At 34.2% G+C, this 14,980-nt stretch overlaps 1 protein-coding gene across 1 annotated transcript; it reads left to right on the top strand.

Moving 5' to 3' along the window:
- The first annotated feature begins 11,750 nt into the window (after positions 1–11,750).
- Positions 11,751–13,795, top strand: LOC110913328. The gene is made up of 3 exons (XM_022158165.1): positions 11,751–12,602; positions 13,009–13,238; positions 13,618–13,795. The coding sequence occupies exons 1-3, from the start codon at positions 11,751–11,753 to the stop codon at positions 13,793–13,795; spliced, it is 1,260 nt and encodes a 419-aa protein (XP_022013857.1).
- The last annotated feature ends 1,185 nt before the right edge of the window (positions 13,796–14,980 follow it).

The following is a 14,980-nucleotide window of genomic DNA, read 5'->3' as shown; positions in this document are numbered from 1 at the left end:
TGTTACGTGTATTGCATAATGAATACATTATTGGTTGTTAGTACTTATATATGCTAATTTAGTGGTTATGTAACTCCGTTAACTGCGAAAGAGTCACTACATTGATATAGTGCGTTTAAGGAAAACAATATATGTTTTACTTGTAACATATTCATCCGTGAATATGATACGGTTTTCTACCTTAGACCATGCAGTGTGGGTGTTTAACGTCAATGTAGTTGCCAAGAAACACCCACCAAACCACCCTGTGGCCAGCGTCTAGATCGGTGTTGTGCGTTGGGCTTCAAGTTCTCCACCGGCGTTGAGGGCAAACGGCTAACGACATGTTGGTTTTTTATTGGTGGTTTCCAGCTAGCCGTTCAACGGCTAGTTTGACCTAATTATTTTCTTTTTTAAATAACCTTATATATAATCACATACCCCCCCCCCCCCTCATTTTGTAAAAACCACACACCCAAACATCAATTTATCTCTTCCCAACTATATATTTTCTTTTAATTTTTATAAACTTTTATGAAAATTAGAAGGCTCAAATTATCCGTGTTCTTCTTCTTTGTCGTCTGAGCTTGAGAACTTTATTTTATTCTCGTCAGTGAACGACAAAGAAGATTTGCATTGCTTGCACATGAGCCTCACAGCTAAGTATCTACAAAACTGAAAGGCTAAAAAAGTTAATTTCAAATTCTTGAGCCTTTATTCTTCCCATTTTTATTAACTTTTAAAAATCCTCAAATTCTTGAGAATTTATATAAAAATGGAAGGCTCAAAAAATTTATTTCATGTAATTTTTTAAATTTATATTTTTTGTTTAATTAATATTAATGTTCTTAAATTAAATTTAATTGATTTTATAAAAAATTAAATAGAAAATAATAATATTAAATAAGTGTCATGTGTCAATAACGCCACTATTCCACGCCCCTTCCCACACCTCCTTTTTTTGCACCATGCCACTATTCTGAGTCACGCTCACGTGTCGTCCACATGTTGCATAACGCCTCATTTTCAGACCCCTCTACACCGTAGGATCTTAGTTATAAAAATGTCTAGCACATAAAAATATCTCCATCAAATAGCTAAAAAGTGTTGCTAATTTTCAAAAGGAGAATTGTCCTGAAATAATTCCACTTAGAAGTCATTGGCCACTGCATGTCCTACCTTTGAATATTCCCCATGCCAGTCTCACCTTTCACTTATTTTTCCTCCACTGATCCTCAGTTAAAAAAACTTAACTCCGTTAAGTTTTTTTTTCCGAATTACAAACTGACGTATTAGGGCTTTTGATTAGAACGAGGATACGAGTCTATTGATGTAAAACTTACCTCGAAGCGGTGCTCCAAACGACTTGATTTTTGTTAATTGGAAGTTTAAACACCCGAATCGAAACACCGTTTTCATCGTTTGGAGCACAATTTCAAGGTAAGTTTATACCATTCGACTCGTATCCTCGTTCTGATCAAAGCCCTAAAATATCAGCTTGTAATTCAGAAAAAAAAAAAACTTAACTCCATTAAGTTTTTTTAACTGAGGACCGGTGGAGGAAAAATAAGTGAAAGTTGAGACTGGCATGGAGAATATTCAAAGATGAGACTCGCAATAGCCAATGACGTCTAGTTGGGATTATTATAGGTCAGTTCCCCTTTTTAAAATGAATCTCAGGGTGCTCATTTAAAGTTTGCATTATATGTTTGCGCGTGCACATACACGCGGGCATGGGTGGGTTATTTAGAAAACGAATTTTGGTAAATTGATTTGCGGTGAAAAAAATTTATGGGTTGCACCTAAATAAACTACATAATTACATGAAATTATGAAAGGTAAATGTGTCGAACTACAAAGTATAAGCAATTGCTTGCATTGACATTTTTCCGGATCGAACAAATTAAATTGACTTTGTAGCCGAAACCCACCCTTATCTCTATAACCTTTAATTATAAGTATCTATAATAGATATTGCACCATTTGAAGGTTATGTGACTGTCAACTAAATTTTGGTTAGATATCTCAAAAGAAGAAGATATTAACACACACAAAGAAAAAAAAAATCTAACCTATATATTCTAATTTATTCTACAAAAATGGACTTTATATAATCAAACTTCTGGATGATAGTAACTTATGTAATCAGATTATTCTTACATTATATACATAATACCCATACCAATCAAGTAATATTAAATAATACAAACTTATAAATATCAATTTCATCATCTATCTTAGGTGGCAGTATCAAAAGGTGAGGAGGAGACAAGGTTACACAAGTTGTGGAAGTAGCATGTTATGTGAGGATGTGGGAAGCAAGCCAAACTTATTTATTTTTAATATATTTTATAAATAAAAATACCACTAGTATTTTATGCAAATAAAAAAGTAAAAGTAAAAAATGAGTAGTTTATATATGATCAATTGTAATGGCATTGAAAAATAGGGGTGGTAAGGTGTGCATGTGCACACATGGATGGGTCACACACAAATGTCCCCATAAAGTTGAACACTTGATTCACCATTCAATCAAAATTTTCATAAAGCTACCCCACACCATTTAATACATGCCAAAGTAGACCTTGTTTTCACATGCCACAAAATCATCTTATTCGGGAAAAGGAAAGAAGACAATCCGAGATTTAGGAGGTAAACCTCGTTGGGTGGGATAGTAACAACCTCATGTTATTATTATTGAAACCATGTTGTATATTTTTATTAGAGTTAAATACGATTTTAGTCGTTGTGGTTTGTTCATTTTTGTAGTTTAGTCCAAAGTTTTCATTTTTTGAATGTGGATCCAAAAAGGTTTTACCATTGTCATTTTAGTCTACTGAGTTAACTTTATCCATTTTTTCTGTTAACAATAAGGGTAATTCGGTCATTTTATATGTAATTTTGTTAAGTAGAAGTGCAACTCATATTTTTATAGATAAATATTTTAAATAGCTGGGTTTTAACACTTACTCAACTCATGTTTTTAAGTATACAAGATTAATTGTTAGAATTCACATGGTTTGGTTGGAAATTGGCCGGAATTTAGAGGTTTTGGCTGGAATATATAGGTTTTTTGCCGGAATCGCCGATTTTTGGCTGGCCGACTAGGTTCGACTAGGCCCGACTAAGACCGACTAGCGATTAATAGAGTGATTAGCGAAAAATTACTCAGTTAGCGATTAATCGCCGACTAGTTGCCGCCTAGTCGTGATTTTACAACACTGGTTTTAATATAAACGCTAGATAAAGTTTAGAAAAACTGTAAATTAAACAGTTTAGATAATCAAATTGGTTGATTCGATTGACCTCCGGTTCAGCCAGTTTTGAAGAAATTTTAAGTCAAACTTAATGAGTGCAATTTTGTAAAATAGCAAATCAAAACGGTTGAGTCAAACAGACCCACCAAAATGGTTCATTTGGTGGTTTTACCTAGTCTTTTTGGTAAATGCCATTTTAGTCCCTGTGGTTTCGGTCATTTTGCCAGTTTAGTCCAAAGGTTTCATTTTTAACCTTTGGGTCCAAAAAGGTTTTACTGTTGCCATTTTAGTCCACTGGGTTAACTTAATCCATTTTTTCTATTAACGAGAAGGCCAATTCGGTCATTTTATATGGCTGAATTGCCCTTTTAGTTAACAGAATTACATACAAAATGACCGAATTGACCTTCTCGTTAACAGAAAAAATGGATGAAGTTAACTAAGTGGACTAAAATGGCAACTGTGAAACCTTTTTGGACCCACAGGTTAAAAATGAAACCTTTGGACTAAACTGACAAAATGGCCGAAACCACAGGGACTAAAATGGCATTTAACTCTTAAATTTATAAAAATGATAGGATCGTTCAATTCATGAATATTATACATGAGCATAGCAACATAGGTGCATATTCTAAAGAAAAAAGGTAAAAGGTCGGATCGATTTACACAACTGTTTTCAAGTTCTGAACCGTTAAACATGCTTTTTCTTTCAAATCATAGTTAATGAACTATGAACCGATACAAACAATACTTTGATTCTTGGGTTCAACAGATAATGAGCACTATAGTATCATAGATCGACCTTTGTTTGTCCGAACGATTCATTTTGTAGTCTTGCCTAATAATTAGTATATAGCATAAGTTGAAATAGAAAGATCAAAGACAGAGACAGCACACAGTTGGGCTTAACTGTAATTACTGCTTTCATTTGGACCAGGCCCAACGTCAACTTACCACGAGATTCAGAAATATCAGTGGGCTTTTTTATTTGTTGTATTCATAGAATGACATGATAAGAATATTCTTAGGCTGGACGGTATGAAGGTTTGTCCTCCACCGTCCTGGAGCATCGCCGGACCGAACACCAAGCCCCCCCCCCCTCCAGTCTTCGTCCTTGGTGTCCTTTTCTGGACGTTGGGGACGCTCACAAGAAGACAAAAATTACTCCCCCCTTCTCTCACACACACCTATACATACAATATATACATACATATTTTAGGTCCATCCTCCCATTTCCATACCTCCATCCTCTTTGCCCCATCCTCATGCCCATCCTACGTAGCGCTTACGTAGCGGACCATCCTCCAAAGGAGGACTATCACCATACCGTGTATCCTTATGCTTTCATACATCATAACTGAATTTATTAGTTAAAGTAATGTCATTTCATGTTTGAATCATAAGAAATGGACATATGTATTTTATACAAGCTAGACACATAACCAAGATTATTACAATATACAATTATTAAGGTTATTGTCCAAATAGGTTTAACATACTAAATGTGAGAAGTGAATGAGTGATTTTTTTTTTCTTTTGAAACTTTTTTTTCTCATCTTGTCAAGCATGTATTTTAGTCACAGAAATCTAAGAAAAACAAATCATTTATTTAAACTAGTAGAGTAATTAGGGTAATTGTACATAATTAATCTCCTAGAGTAAATACACGATTTTTTTTTTTTTTACATTTTACAAATAAATATCATGATGAAAAAAAAAATTCTCTTCACTTCTCACATTTAGTATGTTAAGACTCATTTGTATTTAACTAGGTTAGAACCCCGTGTATTACACGGGTTGAATAAATGTAATTTTCTATCCTAAATAAAAAAAAACATTATATTTTTAAAACCTCATGTATTACATGTGTTGAGTAAATATAATTTTATATATTAAATAATAAAAAAATTATATCTTTAAGAACCTCGTTATTGTGCGGGTTGAATAAATGTAATTTTATATACCACACAATAAAAAAGTTATATTTAAAAAAAACATGTGTATTCATTGGTTGAATAAATGTAATTTTATATACTAAATAATAAAAAGTTATATCTTTATGAACCCCGTATATTGTACGGGTTAAATTAATGTAATTTTATATATCAAATAATAAAAAAAAGTTATATCTTTAAAAACCATGTGTATTACACAGATTAAATAAATGTAATTTTGTATACTAAATACTAAAAACGTCGTATCTTTAAAAGACCCGAGTATAATCGGGTTGAATAAATCTACAAAATAATAAAAAATTACATCCTTAAAAACCTCGTATATTACACGTGTTGAATAGATCTAAAAAAGAGTTATATCTTTAAAAACCATGTTTGTTACACAGATTATGTATTTTGTATATTAAATACTAAAAACGTCGTATATTTAAAAAAAGCCCGTGTATAGTCGGGTTGAAAAATCTACCAAATAATAAAAAAAATTATATCCTTAGAAAAACTCGTGTATTACACGTGTTGAATAAATCTAATTTTACATAGCAAATGATAAAAAGTTATATCTTTAAAAACGGGTTTATCTATTGTTAAAAAAATCTTTAAAATTATATTTTTAAGAATCTCGTTTGTTGTGCTAGTTGAATAAATGTAAATTTATATACCAAACAATAAAAAAGTTATATTTAAAAAAAAAATCTTGTGTATTCACGTGATGAAGAAATGTAATTATAAACTAAATAATAAAAAAGTTATATTTTAAAAAAACTTCGTGTATTGTACGGGTTGAACAAATCTAATTTTATATAGAAAACAATAAAAAAATATTAAATCTTTAAAAACTCTGTGTATTACACGAATTTTCTATTGTTAAAAAAGTCTTTCTAAATCAAAATGAATTTTTTATTATTTTTTAAATTAGGTTAATACTATTTTAAATTTTTGATTAATAAGTTGTTTAATATAATCTCTCACAGTTAACAGTAATAACATTAATAATAAATAATATGCATGTTTATCTATTGTTAAGTGAAATAATGTTTTTTAGTTTAGATAAGACTTTACTATTTTAAGTTAAGTTTATGCCAATAATTTAGGGTTGATAAGATTTATATTAATTTAATTGATATTTAATAATTTAAATTTAATAATAATTATCTACAATTAAGGAGGGTTTAGAATAATGACAAGTGTCCCAAAGTTGGTTTCTTTTATTATATAGTATAGATTTTTATCCTACAAAAATATAATATCAAGTTCTAGTAAAAAAAAATTTTAAGGTTTAAACATGTACGAATGCTTTCGATCAAAGATAATCAATGCTTAAGAATAAGGGTTTATTACATGGACTACATTTAAGGTAGCAGTCGTCCTCTTAAGGATTGGCAAAAGAGTAATAGTTGTCGATTTTTTTCATGTTCACAATATGTTATATATATAACTAGATTATAACCACGTGTATTACACGGATTGAATAAATATAATTTGATATATTAAATAATAAAATAATATATCTTTAAAACCTCATATGAGTTGAATAAATGTAATTTTATATATTAAATAATAAAAAAATTATATCTTTAAAACCTCGTGTATTGTATGGATTGAATAAATGTAATTTTATATATTAAATAATAAAAAAAGTTATATCTTTAAAAACCACGTGTATTACATAGGTTGAAGAAAAATGTAATTTTGTACTCCAAATAATAAAAAAAGTTATATTTGTAAAAACTCTTGTGTATTACACGGTTTCAATAAATCTAATCTTATATATCAAATTATTTTTTGAAATTTATATACCAATTGATTTATATATTATGTAATAAAATCGATATAATTTTTAATAATGAAATAAAAATAAATAATATATCAATACAAAGTTATATCTTTTAAAACCTCCGTGTATTATACAGTTTGAATAAATCTAATTTTATATATCAAATTATTATTTGCAAGTTATATACAATTTGATTTATAAATTATATAATAAAATCGATAAAAAAATTTTAGTAATGAAAAAATAAATAATATATTAATAAAAATTTATATTTTTAAAAACCCCGTGTATTACACGGTTTGAATAAAATCTAATTTTATATATCAAATTATTATTTGGAATTTATATACAATTTGATTTATAAATTATGTAATAAAATCATATATATTTTTTTAATAATGAAAAAAATAATTTTAAATTTAAACTAAATAACAATTATCTATAGTTTAGTAGGAGAGTTATATATAAGAGATTAAACTAAATAATAATTATCAATAATTAAGGATGAGATAAAAAACATTTATCTATAATTTAGTATGAGATTATCTATAATTAAAATTAGATACACTGATATAATGACACGTGTCCTTTTAATGGTTTCTTTTATTATATAGTATAGATATGGGATTATTGTATAAAGGGTGTTTGCGTAAGAAGGAACAAGGGTATAATTTTGAATGTCAACAATTCAAATATGGTAATGAATATGCAGTTACGAATATAGAGAGAGACAATCCCTTATTTCAGGGTTTGATAACCATTATGGTGTTTTAATCGCATATGGTGTTTTAATTGCGCTGGTGGTGTTTTACATTGTATTGTGATTCAAAACATGGTGTTTTACTATTTGGAATGATTGTATTGATGTTCAATTCATGGTGTTTTACAACTGCGTTCAAACACCATGACTTGAACAGCAATACAATCATTCCAGATGTTAAGACACCATGTCTTAAATCACAATACAATGTTTTCTGATGTTTAAAACACACACCTTGAATCTTAATATAGTTCTTTCAGATGTTAAACACCATGACTCGAATAGCAAATGCAATCATCCCAACTGTTAAAACACCATGGCTTGAATCACAAATACAGTGTTTCCCGATTCCAGATGTTAAAGCACCATGACTTGAAATACAATGCAAATGTTTCTAGAAATTAAACGCCACGCCTTGAATCTTGAAGACAGAAGAAAGAAGCCTGGTTGTTGTTAGAAGGAGGTCTAGGGATTTTTTCGGTGGCTGGAGGTGGTAGTTAGTGGCGGTTTAATGTGTAAAGGAAAGAATCCTTGATTTTATGCTTGAATATCGTGGACATAGGATTAAACTGATATAGTTTCTTAATTTAAATGATGTTCATCGACACTTATACCCCTATCAAGTCATAAAATAAAATACATTTTACAATTTTGTCATTGTGATCTCATCAATTAAAAATTAGATCTAAAGGTGTAAAACACTTCTTACACTTCTTCAATAAAGGGTCCTTTGTACAGGAACCTTTACCTACACACACACACTATATATAAGCATATCCAAGTGACTACTTAAGGTAATTTGCCACTTCCCTTAAATTTCCTTTAATGCATGATGTACAACTCTCTAAAGCACATGAATTTCAAAACTGTTTTATCTTTCCAATAACACCCTTTACCCTTTTGGGCGGCCAAAATTCACTCAGATTACAGAGCACATGAAAAGTTTTGAAATTCAAATAACGCCTCTCTCATCTCTTTCTCTCTCTTTCTCTCTCTTTCTCTCAGATCTGGAGCGTTTGAAATTGGACAAAGGTGAGCTCCGGTGGAGGAGACTATGGTTCCGGCGAAGGTAAAGCCCATCGGACAATGAACCACCGGTGACCACAACGATCTACGTCCGTCAATCTTCTTTTTCCGAGTTTAACGAAGATTTCATAAGAAGAACCCATGGAGAAATCTGATGAACTTCTTGTGCGAGTTCGAAAGCAGCTGCCACTCTGTTTCTATTCAGATGATAGAGTAAAATCTAAAATTTTTTATATGCACAGTAACTGGTTAAGGGTCTTTTTCTTTATAATGTGTATCTTGACCTAATTTTTCCTCATTGAATTTGTTTTTATTAGTTTGACTCTATTATGTGATACGTGGTCGAAAACCGGTGTTCGTATTGGTGTAACTTGATGTTTTCACATTGGTTTTAATTCTGAATAGCCTACTTTTAATTAAAATTGTGTTTTCCAGGTTTGATGAAGTTTAAGGAGCTATTCGGGAGCTTTACAGACTATCGGGACGAAAAATGGACCACCGGAACGCGAAACGGGTCAATCGGAAGCGAGAAACACAAAAACAGAAAAATGGGTTTTCTGTGAGGCGTAGCCTACGCCACCAGGGGCATAGGCGACGCCACCTCCTGCTGCCTGACGGGATTCTTGTTGTTTTCTTGGTTGGTGACGAGTTTAAAGCTTGTTTTGACCCATTTCGGGGGTTACACTTGGAATTGAGTTTGAAACCACTTCTTGCAGCCATAACCTATCATCTCTATCATTCCCAATCCAACCATTATCACCAACCTTCATCTGAATCAAGAATCATCATCACCCAATTCATCTTCATCTTTATTCACCAAACCCTAGTTCCTTCATCCATTAATCTTTCAATCATCATCACTCACCAAAACCCTAATCCTCATCATTTCATCATTCCTCAAGCTTCAAGATGATCCTAATCAAGTTTCCAACATCCGGTGATCAAGTTCCTTCGATCATGAGCGGCTAGTTTCCTGGAGGTTTCACCCCGGTGTAAACTTATGTAAGATTTAGGGGTTTTTACTACTTGTTGATGTTTTGCTTGTGACAAATTGAATTGCGTTTGAATTGTTAGACAATTTTCTTACGTTTATGTTGAATTTAACACTGTCGAGTGAATTATTAAATTTTACTTTGTGAAACGAATACACGTATTTATGCCTTGTCTTTTGAAAGGATTTGCTAGTCCAAGGTAACGAAGTGCATCGTGGTCGTTGTCTATGACGTTGATAGCGATTGGCACCTAAACTTTGTGATTGTTAAACCCTTAATGAACTAATTCAATTAAGCTAAATTAAATTGAGTAGTAACCCTAGATCTTGCATTTGTTGAAATCGGGTGTGAACCTTGTTATTCCATTATATTTTATAATCATTAATCAAATTGTTTAATTTCTCGTAGTTAATCAAACAAATCAATTTGTTAATCTTTTCAATCAATCAAAAATCATAAAAACAAGTTAGCAAGCTTCATAATTGTCACACCTTTTAAGAATTCATTCAAGTCCATTCGCAAACCACCTACTCTTCATGGTTCGACCCCTTACTACCACTAACTATTTGTTAAGGGTAATTTGGGCATATAAATCTTATCTTTGACCGGAGCGCGACACTCCGATCAAATTTTGGCGCCGTTGCCAGGGAGTTAGTGCGCTTTGTGTTTGGATACTTGTTTGTATTTTCGTGATTAACTGCTTAAATTGCTTAGTTCTTTTTGTACTTTGTCTTTTTCCTTGTTACACGGGTTGTGTTACTTGTGCAGATTACAGGTAGTGCATGCGTACAGGAATTCCGGGAGGACTTCACCGTTAGTCTATGAACCGGAAATCGAGAGAGTTGCAAGAAGGAACTTAGCAAGCCAGTTAGAAGCAACCATTGTTTCTAACCAAGTCACCCAAATTCCACAATCCACACCATCCATTGAATCCGATTCAACGGCAAACCAAAATTCCAATCACCCAAACCTCAATCAAAACCAATTTCAATCCCGAGGAACCTTCCATCCCGCCCAAAATATCCAATATATACCCCAAGATCAACCAGGTGGTGGTAAGAATTCAAGACCACCCACACCACCTTTTCAAAACCGAGGCCCAAATAATAACCAAAGAACACCTCCACGACAAAACCTCAACCGACACAACTCCTTACCCACCAACCTCGACGACCGAAATGTTAACTCCGATTGTAGAGGCAACCGAGATCATGGCAATCCCGCGAATGAAGACCCGTTTTTTAATATCGACGATTTGAGGAACGCAATCCCCGATGATGAACCATATAGTGTTCCCGGTTACCAATCGCCGGAACACTTGAGTATTCACTCGGAATACTCGGATGACGGGGGAAATTTGATGAACGAGTAGAAGACGATGGTTGGGGATATGTGAATTTGGACAACGCCTACAACGCAAGGGGGTTCGATAATGACGAGTTTGGCTATCAAAACGCCAATTATGTGGGAAACGATAATTATGGTTATGGGAATACTCGGAACGATGGTTACGGAAACAACCGCAACCCACGCAACAATAATCAAAGGAACCGGAATGACGGTTATTACAACAATAATAACAATGCTAACAGTAATCGGATTCCCCGATTTGTGGGAGGCGGCAATCAAGGTGGAGATCGAGGCGGTAATAGAAGAGATAACCGAAGACCGTTGAATCAAGAGGTTGACGGTCCACGTCGTCATCAACAACAACCCCCGAGGGGTGTTAATGGCCATTTCAGACCGGCGGTCACTGATAATGATTCACCTATTGTTTGTGGAAGAAGAACTTTTGATTGTAAACCCCATTACTTCAACATCCTAACCCCATTTCAATGGTAGGACTAATGATGAACCATATACCCATTTGGCGGAGTTCTCAGCCATATGCGGCACAATTGGGGGGCATGATTTTGCTTTAGATGAGGTGAAGATGCGTTTGTTTCAGTTTTCATTGAAGGATAAAGAAAAACAGTGGTTTCTTACACTTCCGGCGGGTAGTATTCGATGGCGAAAACCGACGATGCTAGAGATGAAATTCGGTCCTTTCGCCAACTATCGAGTGAACCATTACACGAAGCAGTTACTCGATACAAGGAATTGATTCGGAAATGCCCTCATCATCAAATTGAAAAATGGGAGTTGGTCAAATGCTTCGTGAGGGGTTTGGATGATGAGACATGGAACCACCTTAAGTCGACTAGTAATGGAACGTTGTTGAGTAATCATGAGGACGACGATTGGGAATTCCTCGAGAGGGCGAGCAAGAGGTCAAAAGCGAAAGAGTCGGCCGATCGAGCCAAAAAGCACCCCACCTCAAGGTCTTGGCCCGACCGTGATGCGAGTTCTAAGGATCGGATTGAAACGTTGGAGCAGGAGTTGGCCCGCATGAAGAAAAAAGAAGTGGGTGCGGTGCAATACACCATATGTGAAGAATGCGGCGACATCGGTCACCGGAACGAGAATTCTCAAGCCACCGTGGATGCGAATCAAGTGTATGGAGGCCGGAGGCAATACGATATGAACTCCAACACTTACCACCCCGGATTGAGGAACCATCCTAACTTTAGGTATGCTAATGCCTCCAACCGAATGAACCCGAATTTCCAATTGGGAAATCAAGGTGGGTATTCGCACCAAACTCGCCAAGTAGGTAACCAAGGGGGTTACCAAAGGAACAACAATCAAGGCGGTGGTGATGATTTGAGTGCCAAGATAGATGCACTATTGAATTTGGTGAAGGAGTCCAATAGTGAAATCAAGGAGATGAAAAAGGCAAATGAGATGAAAAAGGCAAATGAGATGAGGGATAAATCTCATGAGGTATTGGCGAAGCAAGTTGGGCAACTTGCTGAAGAGGTAGCTTAAATGCGGGGAAATGTAGGAAAGCTCCCAAGTGACACCACAATGAACCCGAAAGCATCAAAGCTTAAGCACGAGCAATGTGAGGAATGTACACATTAGCGAGGCAAGTCTTCTTGTGAATGATGAAATTTGTAGTGTTCAAAGCATTCCAACACCACAATTCGTTGATGGTGTAGTGGAAGATGTAAGTGATGAGCCGGAAAGTGAAAATGAACAAGAAATGATTTCACAAACTAAAACTGAAAATATAACTAAAAATTCTTTTTGTGAAAATTGTTTAAATCAACTTAACCAAATTAATGCATCGAAAGTGGAGGAACGGTACCCATCGAAGGACGAGAGGTGGGAAAATTTTAAACAAGCAAAAATTAATTTACTGTTACTAAATAACATTAAAAAGGTTCCGGCTCATGTGGAATGCTTAAAGGAGTTAAGCATCGAAAAACGGCACAACAAATTACCCAAACCGGTTGATTTGATATCTCATGTTAGTGTCGTTTTATCGAGTGCCCTTCCTCAAAAAGCTCAAGATCCGGGAGATCCTCTTATTCCAATTCAAATTGGAACATTCAAAATTAAGAGAGCGCTCCTAGATCTTGGAGCTTGTGTGAGCATCTTGCCCGGGAGTTTGTATGACCAATATAATTTTGGTCCATTAAAAAAATTGATACTCCCATGTTATTGGCCGATCAGACTCCCACGCATCCAAGGGGGATGGTGGAGGATGTGATTGTTAAGGTGGATGATTGCTACTACCCAGTTGACTTTTTGGTAGTAGACTATGTTGGATATGTTGAGGATACCCAACCGATAGTCATACTGGGTAGACCGTTCCTGGCAACTACTAACGCCATAATAAATTGTGCAACGGGAACGGTAAGCATGAAGTTTGGGGATCGGGAATTAAATTTAAATGTTTTTTTTCAAATTTTACTAACCCACTCGGTGAGGATAAGTGTCCTAAAAAGGACATGAATCCAAACAAAAAGTTATGTGCTATGGTTGGTAGGTTTAGAGAAACAAAGAAGAAGACGGTCAAGAAGAAGAAGGCAAAAAAGTCACCTCAAGAAAAGAAGAAGGAAGAGGAGGTGAGAAAGTTTGGACCGTTAGGCAACAAATGGTATGAATCACCGATGGGTGATTTTAAGGAGTTCGTGGGCGCCAAGCACGTCATTCGACCACCATGAGGTGGTAAGTTAGTTGTTGTTGTATATTTCCTTTCACAATTCGTTTTAGTTTATCTATTTAGTCTAATTTAGTGTTAGTTTATTTTATCAAATTAAAAATAATAAAGACTTTGTTTTGGTAATAGTTTAGTTTTGATTTTTTTAATGGTGCTTAAAAAAATTGAAAAATATCATCAAAAATAAATTAAAAAGTTGAAAATTAAAAAAAATAATAATAATAAAATGAAAATCTTTATCAAATGCAATTCAACAATAACTTATTAAAAAAACTAATAATAATAATAATAAAATAAATAGTCAACTTTGACATCACCATGATGTCATATATGACACATGTTCATCATCTTCAACAAACTACAAAACGCAGACCACAACGTGAAATGAAATTTTGGCCGGAAAGTGGCGTCGCCGACGGCAAACATCAAACTGATGTCGAGAAAGTGCAGCGTAGGCAGAAAACAACGGCGTCAGCCATTTTATGGAACTTTGACGGCGCCGCCGATGCCGGAATAGCCGTCGCCGATGGGTGTTTGAAGGCCAGAATCCACAAAGTCAGCGTAGGCAGGAAGTTTTGGCGTCGGGTAGTTTCCTGGAGGTTTCACCCCGGTGTAAACTTATGTAAGATTTAGGGGTTTTTACTACTTGTTGATGTTTTGCTTGTGACAAATTGAATTGCGTTTGAATTGTTAGACAATTGTCTTACGTTTGTGTTGAATTTACAAATTGTCGAGTGAATTATTAAATTTGACTTTGTGAAACGAATATACGTATTTATGCCTTGTCTTTTGAAAGGATTTGCTAGTCCAAGGTAATGAAGTGCATCGTGGTCCGTTGTCTATGACATTCATAGCGATTGGCACCTAAGCTTTGTGATTGTTAAACCGTTAACGAACTAATTCAATTAAGCTAAATTAAAATGAGTAGTAACCCTAGATCTTGCATTTGTTGAAACCGGGAGTGAACCTTCTTATTCAAGGATTAATGGTCTTAAGTGTGCGCCTACCCATTCACATGATCTAACAGTTCATTCCTTAGCTAACCATATGTATTTCACCCCCGAAGTTATAAAACTGAAAACAGTTAAAGGAAAAGGGGGAACATGAACTCACTGGGTTGCCTCGTTTTACGTACGCAGACCAACCCAGTCTGGTTATTATAACTAGGACGATCCCGTCCCTATTCATG

The sequence above is a fragment of the Helianthus annuus genome, chromosome 9 (assembly GCF_002127325.2).
Source record: "Helianthus annuus cultivar XRQ/B chromosome 9, HanXRQr2.0-SUNRISE, whole genome shotgun sequence".
NCBI classification, from domain to species: domain Eukaryota; kingdom Viridiplantae; phylum Streptophyta; class Magnoliopsida; order Asterales; family Asteraceae; genus Helianthus; species Helianthus annuus.
This window is presented reverse-complemented; position numbering and strand designations above follow the sequence as displayed.